The sequence below is a fragment of the Larus michahellis genome, chromosome 2 (genome assembly GCF_964199755.1).
Source record: "Larus michahellis chromosome 2, bLarMic1.1, whole genome shotgun sequence".
Classification (NCBI taxonomy): domain Eukaryota; kingdom Metazoa; phylum Chordata; class Aves; order Charadriiformes; family Laridae; genus Larus; species Larus michahellis.
Window position 1 is genome coordinate 151766167 of NC_133897.1, and position 18543 is coordinate 151784709.

An 18543-nucleotide genomic window follows, 5' to 3' on the forward strand; every position below is an offset into this window, starting at 1 on the left:
CACTTGAAAATTACTTAATACAAATATTTAACTCTGATGTGATTTTCAATGAGAGCTGTGCACTGATACCTCGAAAACTAAGACTTTAATTTAGCTCACTACTCACAGTGACCTCTGTTAGTATAGGCTCCAATGAAATGCAATAAATTTATGAAACACTGGCATTAAAATGTGAGCATTACTTTCTATTTACTAACTCTCTAAAAATGTAATTACAACAAAGAGAGCAGGAAGTGTTGTCTAAGTGTCAAAGATGACCAGCACAACTGAGGAGAGTGGTCTCTGTTCTGATCATTGCATTTCTGGACAAATTTCAGTAGAAATACAGCAGTATTCTGAGTTCTGGAATCCTGACAAAAATTCCTGTTTCTGTGTCAGAAAGCTGCAGGAGACAAAAGTCCAGAAGATACACAAAATACAATTTCTGTTGTCTTCCTTCCAGCAATGATGAGAAAGTACTGACCCTTAGCTTAATCTGCTGTATCAAATTCATGATTCAGCACAATGCAGAATTTTCCATTTGAAAATTGAAAAAAAATTAAGCTACAGATGAAAAAAAGAAAATCATAAAACTTTCCTCCAATCCACAGGTAAGAGAGACTACATCATAGTGAGTAGTAGAGAATAATAGCCATAGATCTATGGACTCAAACAGCTGGTACCTACGACTCAAGACCCAAGTGCTAAACTAAAGGGTTTTATTATTATTAGCTTTAGTTAGTCTGGTCGTATAGGCTGATTGTCCATTAGTGGTTGAAGGCTGAGATGTCGAAGTACACACTCCTATTTTTTTTGCATAATAGAAATCCAGATTGCATGCTCTGACACCATGCTTTAGTTCTGTGATGTGAGTCAGAGAGTAGTAAATAAACAGGAATGCCTAATGCTTTACATTTTCCACATTTATTCTACAAAATCATTTCATTACTTTGCAATTTGAAGTATAGGAATTTAGTTACAATGTACCTTTATTTTAAACTTCAAAAGAATCTTGACAATATTTTCTATTATATTTTTGTTATTAACAATATAGAGATTGTGTATTCCATAGATGTTATGGAGTTACGGTCACTTAATCCTATTCTGTACTTTGAATACCAGAGCTGCTATTTCAGTAATTCCCACACATGCACAATAATTTATGTCTATTTTAGAGCATATCTTTATAAAATATATCACAGAAAATCTTAATTCAGGAGTCATCATAGTTTACTCTCCACCATAATTCTTTACTTGACACAAATGTTTTGTCCTTAAAGTTTACATTTGTTTCCAGTAAAGATTACAGGTTTAGACATTGTTTTGCAATTTCCTCACTCCATCCCAAAATCTATGTGATGTTTTAATCGCATATCTCTATCACCTGCACATGAAAAGTTAATTAATCATTAATCTTGCAAAATAATGTATTTCAATGAGCTACTGGTTAATTGGCTACCTACTGAGGGACATCAATATTCTTTCATGAATCATAAATTTTCAGCATATACTTTGGGTTTATACACTCACACAGAAAACACATGTATGTACAGATTCACACATAAATCCTTGTATAAATCCACACACACATATATAGCTATCATTCTTGACATGGGCCAATACTTTAAATTATATACTGTGAATTCTTTCTTTATTTAGGGGTGAAGGTTGTATGCCGGCAGTATACCACACATTCCAATTATTTGGCCAAGTAGGAATACACGGATGCATTTTCACTCTCACTGGATTCAGTCTCATTTTACTTTGCTTTCATAACTTCCTGCAGTTTTCTCCCCTCTGAAGTTGTAAGCAGATGAAAGAGTATCTGCATTTCAAGGAAATGGCAGGATAATTCTAACCTGTAATTAATGTTTAGTTATAGACAAGCGATCAGGCAGCAATTTTGCAAGGCCATGTTCTCTGACTGGCTAATCAGACAACCAGAGCATGGGATTTGCATATTGTAAAACTGACAAGAAGTAACTGTGACACAATTATGCAGATCAGACACCAGAACCAATATGAGCCAAGGGAACTGCACAGCTGGGAAGAAAAAAATAAAAATAAAAATCTGCAACAAAATATTAGTGATTGCCAGAAATCCTGTCAGTCAGCTACGGCAATCTCATTCAGACAGAAAGTATGTTTATAATTATAGCTTTTTCCGCTGGTGAGGTACTCAGCAATAATAAAAACGTTTGAAATAACTCTGCTGTGCTCTCAGCAGCCTGTGAGCGTTTGTCAGTTAGTTAAGAAGCACAGCTGCTATTTTCAGTTTATTCATTCTCTCATTTTTGCCAAGAGTGATTAATTTTCATGTCCTACTCATACATATAAAATACATACTATATATTGTTGTATTGGGTATAGTTTGCAGATTTTGGTGGGGGGTGGTGGCATGTGGGGCTGCAGGGGTGGCCTCTGTGGGAAGAGACCAAGGGCTGTGCCGGACATGGCCGGTTCCAGCCGGTTCCAGCTGGCTGCAACTGACCCACTGCAGGACACAGCTGCACCCACCAGAGGAGTTTGTGGTGCCTCTGAACCGCTCAGGTGTGCCTCTGTGAAAACATATTTAAGCAAAGGCGGTAAGCACCGAGAACAGGAAAAACAAGGCCAGAGCAAGAGGAGACCTCACTGAAGGAGGGCAGAGAGAAGAACACGACCGAGCAGAGGCTGCAGCCAAAGCAGCTGGCTGAGCAGGGCCTGAGATGTGGGACCCTAAAGGGACCACAGGCCACTGACCCAATCTGCTGTGCTGGCCTAGCCTTAGTTCTTCCTAAGGGTTTGTTTGTTATTATTTTTCTTCAATATGAGTATCAGTAATTCATTGTTAATTGTCAAAGAAGTTAAATTGAAATCACCCAAATCAATACGCTGGCTTTGCCTACAATAATTATATAAATATGTTATATCTTGTTATTAAGATTGTCAAAACAGCATATTTGCATTTACTCCTTGCTGCCCTATGTTCAGAAAAGCTTTTCAGTGAGCAAAACCAAATTAAAGGTGAAAGCAAACCAAACTAAACTTCCTAGTCCTTACAGTACAGGTTTCAGGCTTGATCCTGCTCCCTTGGAATTAAATGAATATTTTACCAATGAGTTTGAAGTAACAGTATGTAGCTCATTATGTGCAATAGCACTGAATATTCCTCTTTCATATAGTTTAGATACACCTGATGTCTGGAACCAGCAAGTGCTTTTAATTAATTTTTTAATTTTTTTTTTAATTTTTTAAAAAAACATTTCTGCATTACCTGTATACTCAAGATGAAATCCAGCAGCTGAAACACTGATATCAGACTGAAAATTTAGGTACAGATTATTTGATGTGCTGTTGAGAAGTGGAGGTATGGTTGTTCCTGAAAAGAGAAATCAAAATATTATTGAAATGCACAGAAACTGAACTAAATACATACATAAATGTGTGTGTATGTATAAAAAGAGAGAAAGAGAAAGGAGGAAAGGAGGGAGAGAGGATGGGGGGGAGAGAGAGAGAGAGAGGTCACATAACCAATTCCACTATATTTTGTCATCGTGGATGTTATCAAATATCTGTCCCTATAAAAGTTTTATTACATTTTCAGTGCACCACAATATCAGAGACATGAACTGTAGGCACTCAGGGAAGCAGGGTCTAATATAAATGTATATTATACACTTTTATCCACAAAAGGAGAAATAGTCACTAGGGTTTTCATAAAAGCAAGAGCAAATCCTGTAACTGGAATAATTTTAAATGTAACAGTCAAATATATCAAGCAGCTCTGAACATATGTTGTAGAGCTATTCTAAGAAATGTGATTGATTATTTATTTGTGTTTCAGCACAAGACAACAATCTCATTGTCTGTGATCTCATTCCATACACATGAACGAAGTAGAATAAAGGAAAACAAAACCAAACAAGAAAAAGTAAGAGAAACATAACTGTCTTGTTTATCTAAAATAAGGATAAAGAATGCATCCTTTAAGTCATGAACAATTTCAAGACACATCTCTTTCAGAGGTCTGTATTTCTGGACCCTGCTATAAAAGTGGGCAAAAAATGAGATTAGTAGATATCTCATTTGGGACTTATTTAATTTCTAACATTTTCAAATATTCATCTTTATGAAAGTCTGCTAAGAAGTGATGGATTAAAACAGAAAGAATACTACCTGTTTTTAATTATAGGAGAAACAAACATGCACACTCACATGCGCACAAACACGCAAAAGATCTAGAAAAGCTGTGTGTTTACAATAAAGAGTTGAATCTGTGAAACACTTCCTAGTCACCTGAATAACTTCCAAGCCTTGGAGCATTGTTGTCAGCACCATCATAAAAGTCTAATGAATCCCAGTTGTGTTCTGTGGCAAAACTCACCACTTGCACCTATGAAGAAAAATGTGAGGCAAAGAATGTAAACTTCTTTCCCTCTGTATTCAAGAACATAGACAACTAGAAATTGTAGCCTCTTCTGCTTTCAATCATGAAAAGTTGTATCATGCTCTCATTGTCAAAAAGACTGGAAAATCGTCATTAAGGGACTAAAATTGCCTTGCAACATTTTGTTTTATTTATTGCCAATTTGGACTTCTAAATTCTGTGACTCTAAGTGACAACCACATATTACCCCTGACAAGCGTCACACAACTGTGAAAAACATCTGGGTATAGAATGTGATTCCGTTGTTTGGAGGACATTGAGGGGAAGCCAAAACATGGTATCGTCAATTACTGCAGTTTGTCTGTGATTCTCTCTAGTTTATCCAAGGCTAAAAGCAGTCCCACAGTGATGCATGCCGCTTCATCTATCTTGCCATGTTCAATTCTGCCTCCAGGTAAGAGCAACCTCCTGTGCTTGGTTACCTTCATCATTCTCTCATCTCCTGAGGAGAAGCACTCACTAACATGCTACAAGGAAAAAGGTAGAATATTCACTTCATTCCTTTCAGAAGTGACAACATCCTTCCACTCACAAGGAGGTGCAAAGCCGTAATCAGATAGACTGCAAGAGGGAGGATATATCTGCTCTCATATAGTGAAAACACTCCCCACAAAGTAAAGAAATGCCAGGTTCCTGTTCCTGTTTTGGAGGGGAAAGGGTATTGCATTTTTTTGTTTTAGTGAAATAAGCGTTTAATGAAAAGCTTTTAAAGAAGCACAGATGAAACCCCAACCACTCTCAAAATAAGGGTACCTTAACCACTAAGTTAGACAATTTACTGTTCTTCTCCCTTGCTTATTCTTCCTTTTATTTTCTCCAAAAGGCAATAACTTCAACAGAAGACATAAGTGCCAGTTCCAGTGCAACTAGGTAATGAAGTTTGGGTTTTTTTGTGAAGTATATGACTTGTACCTTCTTCTAGGTAAAAGGAATGTTCAGGTTGGTTACCTATTTCTTGGATGGTGGCCTTAAACACTGCACTTTTTGTAGGAATTAATCAGCCAAAGGACGATATTTAAAAAAAAAAATAAATGAAGCAATAGAGAGGCCCTGACTGTTAGTGTGTTTTGCGTAATTGGAGGAAGCCCATGGGACATGGTCTCTCAGAAAACTTTAAGACTTGTCTGTTTATTTTTTTGGTTCACAAGGGATTTAGGTGAAACTTACTGGTGTTGTCTTAGTCATGAATATCTCTGAAGACATACAGAATTGGAAGTGCAAGCACCTAGGAAACCTTCAAACCAAATTGCAAATTATTTAATGTTTTTCATGTGTTTTCAGGGCCAGATTGCTGCTGACTAGAGTTTTTATATTCATCATAAACCACCTAATTTAAAACATCTATTTTAGTGCAACTGATGCTAGTTGCCCTAACCTCCTCAATTAGTCAATAAATAGACAGACATACCTTCAGGCAGTGATTCGGAGCCAGAGTCTATATTAGATGTTCTGAATTACCTACTCAAGATGCCTTTCTGCCCTAAGTTTATAAGGAACCATGGTAGATTAATTTCGTGATATAAGGTATTTAAGCTAGGTGCCTGAAGGCAGGTTATTAGTGCATACTCTTCATATTTACCTAAATCTACATTTAAATGTCTGCTTTTCAATTTGATATGAGATAGCACAGCATTTACATCTGATCACAGTGTTTCAACAAATCTAACAATGAAATCACACACGTTGATAGTTGTTATATCTAGATAGTTTAAAATTCCATCTACACATTTCACAGGGGAATATACAGTGGTGGTATATTCTTTTAATTTCCTTTAAAGCTGGGAAAGTGTCTTTGTTACTTTGAGGGAATAAATGTTCGTCAGGAAAAATGTCCAGATATTTTATGCATTTACATAAACACAAAAGCATTACCTATCACATTATCTTAGAATCATAGAATCTTCCTGGTTGGAAAGGACCTTTGAGATCATCGAGTCCAACCATACACACACCAAAAAAACCCAGAACCCCACAAACAAACAACCTACAATCTCTGCCACTAGAGCATGCCCTGAAGTGCCAAACCTACACGTTTCTTAAACACCTCTAGGGATGGTGACTCAACTACCTCCCTGGGCAGGCTGTTCCAGTGCCTGACCACTCTTTCAGTAAAGTCATTCTTCCTAATATCTAATCTAAACCTCCCCTGCCGCAACTTCAGACCATTTCCTCTGGTCCTGTCCTTATTCACCTGGGAGAAGAGGCCAACACCCACCTCTCTCCAACCTCCTTTCAGGTAGTTGTAGAGGGCAATGAGGTCTCCCCTCAGCCTCCTCTTCTCCAAGCTAAACATGCCCAGCTCCCTCAGCCTCTCCTCATGACCTGGTCTCCAGACCCCTCACCAGCCTAGCAGCTCTCCTCTGGACATGCTCCGGCACTTCAATGTCCCTTTTGTACAGAGGGGCCCAGAACTGAACACAGTACTCGAGGTGAGGCCTCACCAGTGCCGAGTACAGAGGCACGATCACTTCCCTGCTCCTGCTGGCCACGCTATTCCTGATACAAGCCAGGATGCTGTTGGCCTTCTTGTCCACCTGGGCACACTGCTGGCTCATGTTAAGCTGGCCGTCCACCAGCACCCCCAGGTCCTTTTCTGCTAGGCAGCTTTCCAGCCACTCTTCCCCAAGCCTGTAGCATTGCTTGGGGTTGTCGTGACCAAAATGCAGGACCTGGCACTTAGCCTTATTAAACCTCATACAGTTGGCCTTGGCCCATCAATCCAGCCTGTCCAGGGCCCTCTGTAGAGCCTTCCTACCCTCAAGCAGATCAACACTCCCACCTAGTTTGGTGTTGTCTGCAAACTTACTGAGGGTGCACTCAATCCCCTCATCCAGATCATTGATAAAGATATTAAACAAAACTGGCCCCAAAACTGAGCCCTGAGGGACACCACTGGTGACCGGCCACCAAGAGGATTTCAGCCCATTAATCACAACTCTCTGGGCACGGCCATCCAGTCAGTTTTTAACCCAGCGAAGAGTACACTTGTCTAGGCCATGATTCGCCAGCTTCTCCAGGAGAATGCTGTGGGGGACGGTGTCAAAGGCCTTACCAAAGTCCAGATAGACAAGGTCCACAGCCTTCCCCGCATCCAGAAGGCAGGTCACATGGTCATAGAAGGAGATCAGGTTGGTTAAGCAGGACCTCCCCTTCCTAAACCCATGCTGGCTGGCCCTGATCCCTTGGGTGCCCTGCACTTGCCGTGAGAGGTCACTCAAGATGATCCTCTCCATGATCTTTCCTGGTACCGAGGTCAGGCTGACAGGCTTGTAGTTTTCCGGATCCTCCTTCCGACCCTTCTTGTAGATGGGTTTCACATTAGCCACCCTCCAGTCATCTGGTACCTCCCCTGTTGACCAAGATTGTTAATAAATGATAGAGAGAGGCTTAGTGAGCTCTCCCGCCAGCTCCCTGAGTACTCTTGGGTGAATCCCATCCGGCCCCATAGACTTATGTGCGTCCAGGTGCAGAAGCAGATCATTGACTACTTCCTCCTGGATTGTGGGTGGGTTGTTCTGCTCTCCATCCTTATCTTCCAGCTCAGGAGGCTGAATACCCTGGGGATAGCTGGTCTGACTATTGAAGATGGAGGCAAAGAAGTCATTAAGTATCTCAGCCTTCTCCTCATCCTTGGTTGTAACTTTCCCCCCAGCATCCAGTAAGGGATGGAGATTCTCCCTTGCTCTCCTTTTGTTGATGTATTTATAAAAACTTTTTTTTGTTGTCCTTAATGTTAGTGGCCAAGTTGAGCTCCAGCTGGGCTTTTGCCTTCCTAATTTTCTCTCTGTATAACCTAACGAGATCTCTGTACTCCTCCTGAGTTGCCTGTCCCTTCTTCCAAAGGTGGTAAACCCTCCTTTTATTCCTAAGTCCCATCAGAAGTTCCTTATTCATCCAGACTGGCCATTTTCCCCGCCCTTTAGACTTGCGACACTTGGGGACAGCCTGCTCCTGGGCCTTTAAGATTTCCTTCTTGAAGAGTGTCCAGCCTTCCTGGACCCCTTTGCCCTTCAGGACTGTCTCCCAAGGGACTTTCTCAACCAGTGTTCTGAACAAGCGAAAGTCCACCCTCCGGAAGTCCAAGGTGCAGGTTTTGCTAACCCCCCTCCTTACATCACTATGTATTGAAAACTTGACCATTTCATGATCTCTAAACCCAAGAGGACCTCCGACCACTACATCTCCCACTAGTCCTTCTCTGTTTGTGAGTAGTAGGTCTAGCAAGGCACCTCCCCTGGTAGGCTCACCTACCAGTTGTGTCAGGAAGTTATCCTCCATGCACTCAAGGAACCTCCTAGCCTGCCTGCTCTCTGCTGTGTTGTATTTCCAGCAGATACCCGGCAGGTTGAAATCCCCAACCAGAACAAGGGCTGGCGATTGCAAGACTTCAGCCAGCCACTTATAGAATACTTCATCTGTCTCCTCATCCTGGCCAGGTGGTCTGTAGCATACTGCCAGCACAACACCTCCCTTATTTGCCTTCCCCTTCATCCTTACCCATAAACATCCTTACCCATAAACATCTTGCATATCTGCATTTGCATGCATTCTCAGGTTGGTCAAAAACATGCAAGTTTTCAAATGTTGCCTCAAGTAGCTGATTTTCACAGTAATAATTACATTTTTATGTATGTATATTTAGGTTTTTTTTCTTTATGAAGTGAAAAAAACCAAACCCAATACAATTCTGATGCCATTTTTTATGTCACTAGCAGATATAAAGATAAGCTCAGTTCTGAAAAATAACTCAGTAAAAATGATATGATGATTTCTGATGTATATTCTGTCTTTCTGATCTTGTAACAGCTGTACTCAGTTTACTATATCAGAATTGATCTTCCTCAGACCTAGCCCTGAAAATCAGACAGGATTCAAAGTATCAGGCATGAATATCACACTTCATGACTGTCCTGTTGCAGTGACACAATTAAATGTTCTACAGATCTAATTACAGTCACACGGATATGCCCATGAAACTGCCCTGTTGTCATTACATTTATATAAGTATAAATTATTAACTTATTCAGTAACTGATAATAGAAAGGAAGAATGGTATTCACAAGCTCAGCAAAAAACCTCAGGAGAACTAGAAAAAAAGCAAATAGTAAATATATTTTTTCTTCTTATGACTCTGGAGCAAAAGAATATCATGCAGATTAGACACCTAACTTGAAATCAAAGTTAGTAATTTTGTCACCTAATGCAGTCTGCGGTAAGAGATAAATACTTCCAAAAAGCAACAGTAGCTGCTTAAGTCAGGACATCAGTTAATGCCTAATTTAAATCTTCTGAACTATCCTCCTAGTGTTTAACTTACATTACTGATTGTATAAGAAATACACAGAACAAAACATCCTAACTTAGTCAACTGTTTAAATCAAGTAGTGTTCCTCAAAATTAATCTCAAAACTGATTTAGGTTATTAAATACTATTGTTAGTGGACATTGGTGTCTTTGAAAATTGAACTCATAAATGTTATCATGTACGGACTTAGGCTGTATCTGTGATGATTTCTGTGTTCTTCCGTAAAGTTTTTACGTTTTTCTTAAGTATTTTTAAATATTTAAAACAAAAAAATAGAATTTTCTGAATGCTTATAAAGTAGCAAAGTATAAACTCATACTATTTTTAAAATTTTCCTTGACACAGTAAAATACCCTAAAACCTATGTGATGTAATTTATTAAAAAAACATCTTTAATAAACTGTCCACAATGGTTTTCCTGATTTTCATTGTTAAGTCTTTACGTACAAAAACTGATCTCTTTATTTATTCATTTTCTACAGTGGCTATATTTCGAACCATGGGCAGACATAGAAAACTTGCTTTCCTGGTTTCTTGACACAAGTTTTGCTAGGGTTTTGGTCAGATGATGCTAAAAAGTCCTAATCTATTAAACACAACTGCCTTTCCAATAACCAGATTTCTGTCAGCTTCTTTAGTGAATTATAAAAAGTGGGATATACATGACTTTTAGCTTAAAGGATACTTTTTTTCTGTGTGTTCCATTAAGTTCTTAATGTAAATGTTAGTGAATGAGAATTCTGACAATATTTTAAAGAATCCATTCCCATCTCATCTTGAAACTTACTGAAGTGTCTTTATATCACAATGAACTTCCATAAGTGGAGAGTAAATAACAGTTTCTAGGAAAACGTATATAACTGGTCCATGCAAGCAACCCACTTAACTTCACTCTCTTAGAGGAGATTTATCCATTTTTGAGAGATGAAAAAAGTATCACAGGAAAGCCTCCCTATTTCCTCTGGCTTACAGGGAGTCACTGACCTATTGAAATAACACATTTTATGTTATTGGTGATTTTCTTCTAAGTGAAAAGTTGCAAGTGTGTCTTTTAAGATTTTTGTAAATCTTATAACTTTTAAAAACTGCACAAATAAAAAGTGTGTAATAAATACCATTGTAAGAATCATTAGTGAGATAGAAAAATGTATTAATAAATTATTTTCCATGCTCTTGCATCAGGAAAAACAGTTTTAAACATGATGATAACAAGAAAATAGCAAGTATACTTACTTGAATCCCAGCTCCCTCTGGTACTGTGATCTTCCACACACAATTCAGATTGTTGTCATAAGGCTCAGGGTAACCAGGAGACAAAATGGTCCCTTTGCGCTTTGTTAAAACTCCACCACAGGGCACTGAAAGGAAATGCACAAGGCAAGAAAAGAAGTATGAAGCTTCAGAAGTGAGAAATTTTTTTATAAAAGCTTACACAATGTTCAGCATACCATGGCTGAAAACTTTCGTAAATTTATGCTACATTTAAAAATTTATATTTGCTTCAGGAAAATAAAATCTTGTATCTCAAAAACCTTATTTTAAATGACCAAAAAAGAATAGGGAAAAATTAGAATTATGTCAGTTTTCTACCTGACAGAATCATGTTCCTATTCCCCTTATTTGACCTTTAACAAAGTTAAATCCATTCCATTGGTTAAAAAAATAAAGCGTTATTTTTAGAGGTCAAGAATAAAGTTTGAACAGTTATGTATATTGTTAGTATAAAAGATAAAAACTGAAAAAGCAAAATATTGCTACTTTGTTGTTGTCTAAATAATTAATAGCACCAGTTTCAACTCCTTGACTGTTTTCTTTTCTTGTGTGAGTTATCCCATTACAGACTATGGATCTATCACATTAGTAAAGAAATTGCTAAATGCCTGCAAGACTGCACTCATCATCTCCATGCCCATGGATTAATAAAAGTGTTATGCATGAAATTGGACAGAGGCATTCGGTACCATCAAGTTTCTCTTGTGAATGTTCAACTTGAATGTATCTTGTCTAAATCATTAGATGCTCTAACAGGGACAAAGAGCTTAATCTAGATAGTGATATTCTGTCGGTATTTAAGAAGTTGAAGGAAAAGATTGATGAGATGGTTTATCAAAACCATTAGAAGTTAATGTATCATTTCTGTGCAACACCACTAAGTGCTGAACTGATTTCATTAGATACAAATATGAGGAGTTAGAAAATATGTAGGAGAATGCAACTTATCTTAATAATGAATACTGTAGCTACATTTTATGTGGCATATAATTGATAGAATCTGTTGGGAGCTACATGGATAAACTGAAGGTCAGTGTCACTTAAAGTGTTTAAATAATTACTTATAAAAGGATGAACAGACAGAATGATTGATGTCTGCTATCTGTAAGGAAATATTCAAGCATTCACTACAGTTAAGGCAATTTAATATGGTCATGTCTACCACTTCAATTATTAAACTGATTTAGTTCAATGCAATTTTCACCTCATATATATTTTATCACCTTTATTGGCACAGTGATTTTCACAGACAAGGTGGCCTGTAACCCTTTCTCAGTTCAACTTGCTTCAAGACAGATAGCTTTTTCTTTCTCATACTAAATCATGTATTAAAATATCAATAATATACTGTGCTTGATGGCCGAAATAATTATTTTAACACTTTGTTGAGTTGTTATATCTGAAAAACAAAGGGAATACATTTCAAGGGAGTAAATAGTACAGTTCTACTGATTAAATCATAATCACTGAGAATAAATGAAGTATAGCTATATACTTCAGCATCTGATTGATATATAAATTGTGGTTCTATTCCTATGCCTGAAACAGTCTAAATAAACATTAGTTGTATATAATAGCAGGTTAATCATATTTTATTAATATTACCCCAGTGGTACTTAGTCTTGATCTCTATCAGGATTTTAGTATTTTGGGGAAAGTCTTTTATTTTACTGAAAACCATTCAGACTCTACAATGCACCATCAGCTGATTAGCACAGAAGATTCAAAATCAACCTAATGAAAAAATGTTCTCTATTTTCTTTTCCACCACTCATCTAAAACTCGGCTTATGTACTTCTTAATGCTAGAGTCAATATCATAATGTGGTTTTGGCATGGGTTAGGATTGTTTTTATAAGAGATCTGTTCCCTGTTGAGAAAAGTTAAGTAACTTTAACTCATACATATATTTACTGTTTTAGTTGGGAATGGAGTTCTTCAGATGTCTTCATCCTCAAAATGAATAGTTTTCAATGTATTCAATTTGCACAAAATTAATGTATAATGCAGTCAGTACTGAAACAGATGTTACAGGTGGAAAAGTTTGATAGCATTGCAAAATCATCTGTGCAAATGATAACTATTTTTAATTCCTTTATAAACAAATGATTTTTTTCCATATAAAAAACCAAGCTAAACTCTAATAAAATATAGTATGTAAATGTACTATATTTGCCCTTGACATAAACCTATGGAAAAATGTACCATTAGAATTTTATCTCTTTACTGTAGGGCTTTTCAGCACAATCACCAGATTTACAGTTGGTGCAAATCAGCTTTAGAAATGTCAATTGGTGCACATTAATTTAAGAATTTCATTTTGAGAATGTAATCTCGTATGACTAGAACGATACAAAGCATATTTTCTGATATGAAAAATTACTGGTTTTTTTTCTGACAAGCAATGAAATATCAGTGTAACTATTTCTAAATCTTTAATATGGTAATGTTCTTTCTAATAGCTTACAATATCTTATTAGAGATCTGCAAGGTGAGATCATCTTAGTCTTGCAAGCATTCAGGGCATAAAATGATATTTCTGAGTCTTGATTAAGGGACAGCCAGGGACTGTCACTGATGTTAACATAAAAGAAGCTAACATATAATTTATAGTAGCAGAGTATGTTCATGAAACTCGTGAAATGTCACAGCAAGGTTAGAATAGAAAGGGGAATAAAATCTTAACCTTGAATGAAGAAGAAAATGAATACAAGTAAGCAAGAATAAAATACTGTAGAGATGACAAAGAAGGAACACATTCTGTTAGAGAGAATGGTCTACACTTTAGGCAGTAATTCGTTCTATCAAAAAGCCTTAAGAACTCACCAACACATGTAGGAAGTGAATCATTCCACTGTGCCAATGCATTTGGTACAGTATCACATCTAATTGCTGTTGACCCATGGAGGATATAGCCTGGATTGCACTCAAAAAGAACCAATGACCCAACTGCAAATTCATTTCCAATCCTTTTTCCAAATCTCGGTTCAGGCACAGAGCTACACTGTGTTGCACTTGTTCTTGGAACAGCTGCAAACATATAAACAATTGTGGATTCTTAATTTTAGATTTTGTGGAGGAATGCAGATTTTGAACTACAAATATCCAAATGACTGGAAGTAACATTCTGTTATTTGTCACTTAAGAACATTTTCATAATCCCCAAATGAATCTTCACAATATGGATTGCTTACTTTTGATGTCTGAGTTACCATTTATAAGAGCATAGCACTGACATCCTTGCCAAGATTAAAAGCAATGCATAAAATCCACACCGAAACGTTCCTAAAGGTTTTCACAGGCAAGAAATACTACAATAAAATATTCAGCTAATACATGGTTTCAAATAACATTTCTGTGTCAGATATTTACATTTATTCCTGTGGATTTCTAAATGTGTATTCTGACTGTCAGGTCAGGATTTACGTTTAATGAAAGAATGAATTGCATTTGCAATATTGATGTATAATCATTTCTGTATTTGACCCATAAAAAGCCAAACAATGTAAACCAAGAAGAAGGATCTTAATAACAGCACGATCACTGATTCAGCCACAGGTAATAACACTTAGACTTATTCATATTTAAATTGAGAGACAAACCAGTTTGAGCAGCCAGATGTATCTAACATTAGTTAACCAGATTAGCAAACAGAAACAGCTGCTTTGTATAACTGTCTTCTTAAATTTGGAACCTCTCATGCTTCTTAAATATTTGATTTAAGCTTTAAATATAGATAAAAGAATGGTCTCAAACATTTTTCAAAATGTGCAGAATCAGCAAAACTTGCTATATTGTTAACAGGCTATTACTTCCCTCTACATTCTCAGTCTGTTCGATTTACAATTTATCATGAAAAGAATAAATGTACACATTTTTCCAGGTTGTCTCACCTTGATAAACAAAATGAAATCCTTTAGCTGTTATTGGTCCAACTGAAGTAAATCTAACCGTGATCTGGTTACCTGAGCTCAATGGGAGGGATTCACCTACTCAAACAAAGCAAATACAAAGCTATCATAACCACTTTTTACTGAAGAAGCATTCAAAATACCTGTCAACATCTTTGCAGCTAGAAATAACCCTCTCAAAACCCTGTTCTGCTTCAGTAAACTTTGCATGATATATGTGATTTCTATATTTTACATTGTCAGTATTATGTTGTTCTGGAAAAGAGGGACTAAAGCTCATCTCAGTTATTAGGAATATTTGTTGTTCTCTTCCTTTACCAAAAGAAACCCCAAATGCAATACCTTTTTTAACTGAGTCAACGTGCACATAATCTATACAATTTTAGTTTGCTAAAAAATATAGGCTGCTTTCCCTTTCAAATATATAATACCCATTTCATGATAAAAATCATAAAGGCACAGAGTAAAAAGCCCCAAACACTCCCTATAATAGATAAATATCAGAAGCAAAAAATCTAAAACAATAGATTTGATTTTACTTCCTTTTATTCATTAACGTGAAGAGTTTTGAGTGAATAGGCTTTTAGTTCAACCTCCTAGTTTCATACATTTGCCTGAATTGCATGTAAGAAACTATGACAAGTTTTTCTTTCTTTTTTCCTGCCTACACTATCTTTCTAGGTTCATAAAAAATAAATAACAGTTTAATGACAGTTCTATTAAGAGATACCTGAATGAGATCCTGAGAGAGAGGATAACAAAGATGACTGCAGAGTTGGGCCATCATATACTTCAACAACATCATGGAGTGATGTCTGGAAAAATACAAACTGGCCAAAAACCACTGACCAGGCAGGAAGGAGAAAAAGCAAGAGGTACCAATGGCCAAAAAATGTGGGGACAGAATGAGAAAGGGGAAAAAAAAAAAAGAAAGAAGAGAACAAAATAGACATTAATATATTTTTTTTAAATATTTAAATAAAAAAATTATTTATTGATTGATTTCTCTGATCACTTAATCAGCTGTCCTGGTGTTTAAAGTGTTTTTTCATACCATTACAGCAGTAAATGAATAAAAATGTAATTCTATATATATAAAAGAGGCAATGAAGGTACACAAACCATACATATACTTGTTGAAAGATTTTAGTAATGAGGGAACAAAACCATTTTTCTGATGTTGAATATGCTTTCAAATTCTCTGCTTTCTTCCACCCAACACAGTGCAATATCCTCCTCTGTAATTCTAGGCATATTGCTATATATTGTGGTTTATTAATTAATTTTGTTGATAAGCCTCTAAGTGTTACTTTGGAATGTTTCATTTTTCTTAAGAACATTAACATTCAGTGCATCTTTACCTTTGTGAAATAAATGAGCAACTGATTCAAAGCAACAAACACTTTTCGGAATACATATACCAAATCACAAAAACTATTATTTTTTAAAGGCATGCTAGTAGAACAACTCAATTCAAGATGCTATTTTTGCACTTAAGTTCAAAGATCCGTGCAGCACACTCACATCACAGGTGTTTGTACTTTCAATACAAGTAAACAGTGAAAAGAAAAAAAAGAATTGTTTGGATTAATTCTGGCCCTAGTACCTACAAAACATTTACATCCTAATTTTATCACCATTACCAGCAATGGAGGGGAAAATGACTCAAGGAGTACAAAGGTAAAAAGGTGGAAGTAGTTAGATATTTGAAACTATTGGATATTTGAAAATATTGGAACACTTATAACGAGAAACAGAAACAGTACCGGGTCATTGTCCAGGTTAGACATTTTGGGATAAGTATTCCAGTGTGTTGCTACTAGATTATATTTGTTTGCCATATGTTCTATAACATCTTTATGTGGTATATTTTGTTATAAAGGATGAAGCTAGGCACCTTCAATTCTTCCAGTTTATACACCCTTAAAGCTTTAAAAACAGTATACTAAAAATGTGAAGTCTTCAAATTGTTGACTTTGTCTTTTTTCTTTTTTTTTTTAGTGATTTAAAAAAAAGGCAGTTCCACCTTGCCAACTCAAGATCTTATCATACTCTCTTTTCAAGAACAGAAGTTAATTTTTTAAAAGAAAACCTCTTTTGAATGGAAAGCCTGGATTTTATATTTATAAAATGTACAAACAAAAGTAATTTTAAAACTGTCTAAGACACTTCCAAAGACTTTTGTCCATTTTGAGGAGGAACCAAAAGTCAGATGCCAAACTACCTCCATCATTTTTATTCCAATCACCAGAAAATTAAACATTTATGTTTTTACTAGCTTCTCTTATTTTTAAAATAGTATTCATCTGCATCTGAGTATTCTGTTGTTGCTAAAGATAACTAACAAACTTAATCCAGCTAATTGTTTCTATCACATTTGTACTTTTATCAAATCTTATTTTGCCACTGAGCCAAGTAAAGTTCCTTGTGACTTCCACAGCTATTTCCCATTTTGAATTAAGTTGCAAACTATGTATGGAAAATTCAGGCAAGTGCTGAGACATAACAAGCACACGTAACCAAGAGCTGTATCTTGGGAAGACTGTAAGAGTAGAACTGATAAGTTATATTTGTGTTGTAATGGGCCATTATAAAATATTTACATGGCAATTATACCATATAGTGAGCCAAATTCAAAGGTCGTTTCTACATTTCATAAGTATTTCAAGATTGTTGTTGCCTCCAGCTTTGTCTTAAGCACTTCTCTGTCTAAGGGTATAACACTGAAGGAAGTGAACAAATATGTAACTTAAAATTGGTCATTTTGGAAAGAGAAAAGGTCCACATATCATTTCTGGTAACTGTTTTTTCACTGTTGATTGTGCATTTCTAAAAAAAATACAGTGAAAATCTGAGAAGGTAACAAAAAGTTATCACTGGCTTGAAATCAAATATATTATGAAGAGATTTAAGGTGACTAGTATGTCATTGTTGTCTACCCCATTTGACACGCGTTTATTCTGTTTATTTTCTAGTATTTGAAAAGAATTTTCTTTAAAAAAAGAACGAAATCAAAACCAAACCAAGACAATACCAAAAATATCTGCTTCAAAACTAACAAAAACTAATAAAATATAAATGTGAGTATCCAGTATAATATGCCCTTGGGAAACTCATTAAAAAATAATTACCAAGTCCAAATAAAGATCAAATCATTTTAACTGAAGAATTTGGGGGGTGATGTATTTTTTTTTTAAAAGGATGAATAAGTATTCTCTATAGAGTGACTGACTCTCAATCACTTGCTATTCCATGTCAAGTATCACGGAAGACTGGAAGTCACCTGTCCAAATTTGACGTCTAAAGTTGGGCTGCAAATTATTCCTGAATTTATGTTCATCTTGGCCTTCACTGCTTTGTAGCAATGCTATTTAAAAAGACAGTATATTTATCTCTGTATTTTGTGGCTTAACCTATTGCTCAGATATTTAGGTGTGTCTTATTTTACAAGATGAACAATGCTAGAGTATCCAAAGAAGATTTTCTCTTGGAATTTTCATAGATATGACACCAATTTATGTATTTCCTCAAAAACAAACAAAATACATTTCTGTGCTTTTTATACTTTTCCATTTATGTGGGGTTTTTTCTGTCAAAATTCCAAGTGAGGTTCAGTATTAATACTGTCATTAATTTAGGAAACTGAGG

At 36.1% G+C, this 18543-nt stretch overlaps 1 protein-coding gene across 3 annotated transcripts in view; it reads right to left on the reverse strand.

Moving 5' to 3' along the window:
* CSMD3 (CUB and Sushi multiple domains 3) overlaps positions 1–18543 on the reverse strand; it is a 684352-nt gene that overhangs the window by 120547 nt on the left and 545262 nt on the right. For all 3 annotated transcript variants that reach the window (XM_074577705.1, XM_074577704.1, XM_074577703.1), the window contains 6 exons: positions 15626–15739; positions 14878–14973; positions 13811–14014; positions 10947–11071; positions 4258–4354; positions 3236–3340 (listed from right to left, as the gene is read on the reverse strand). In XM_074577705.1, coding sequence (XP_074433806.1) covers positions 3236–3340; positions 4258–4354; positions 10947–11071; positions 13811–14014; positions 14878–14973; positions 15626–15739 — 741 coding nt within the window. The remainder of the gene's footprint in view (positions 1–3235; positions 3341–4257; positions 4355–10946; positions 11072–13810; positions 14015–14877; positions 14974–15625; positions 15740–18543) is intronic.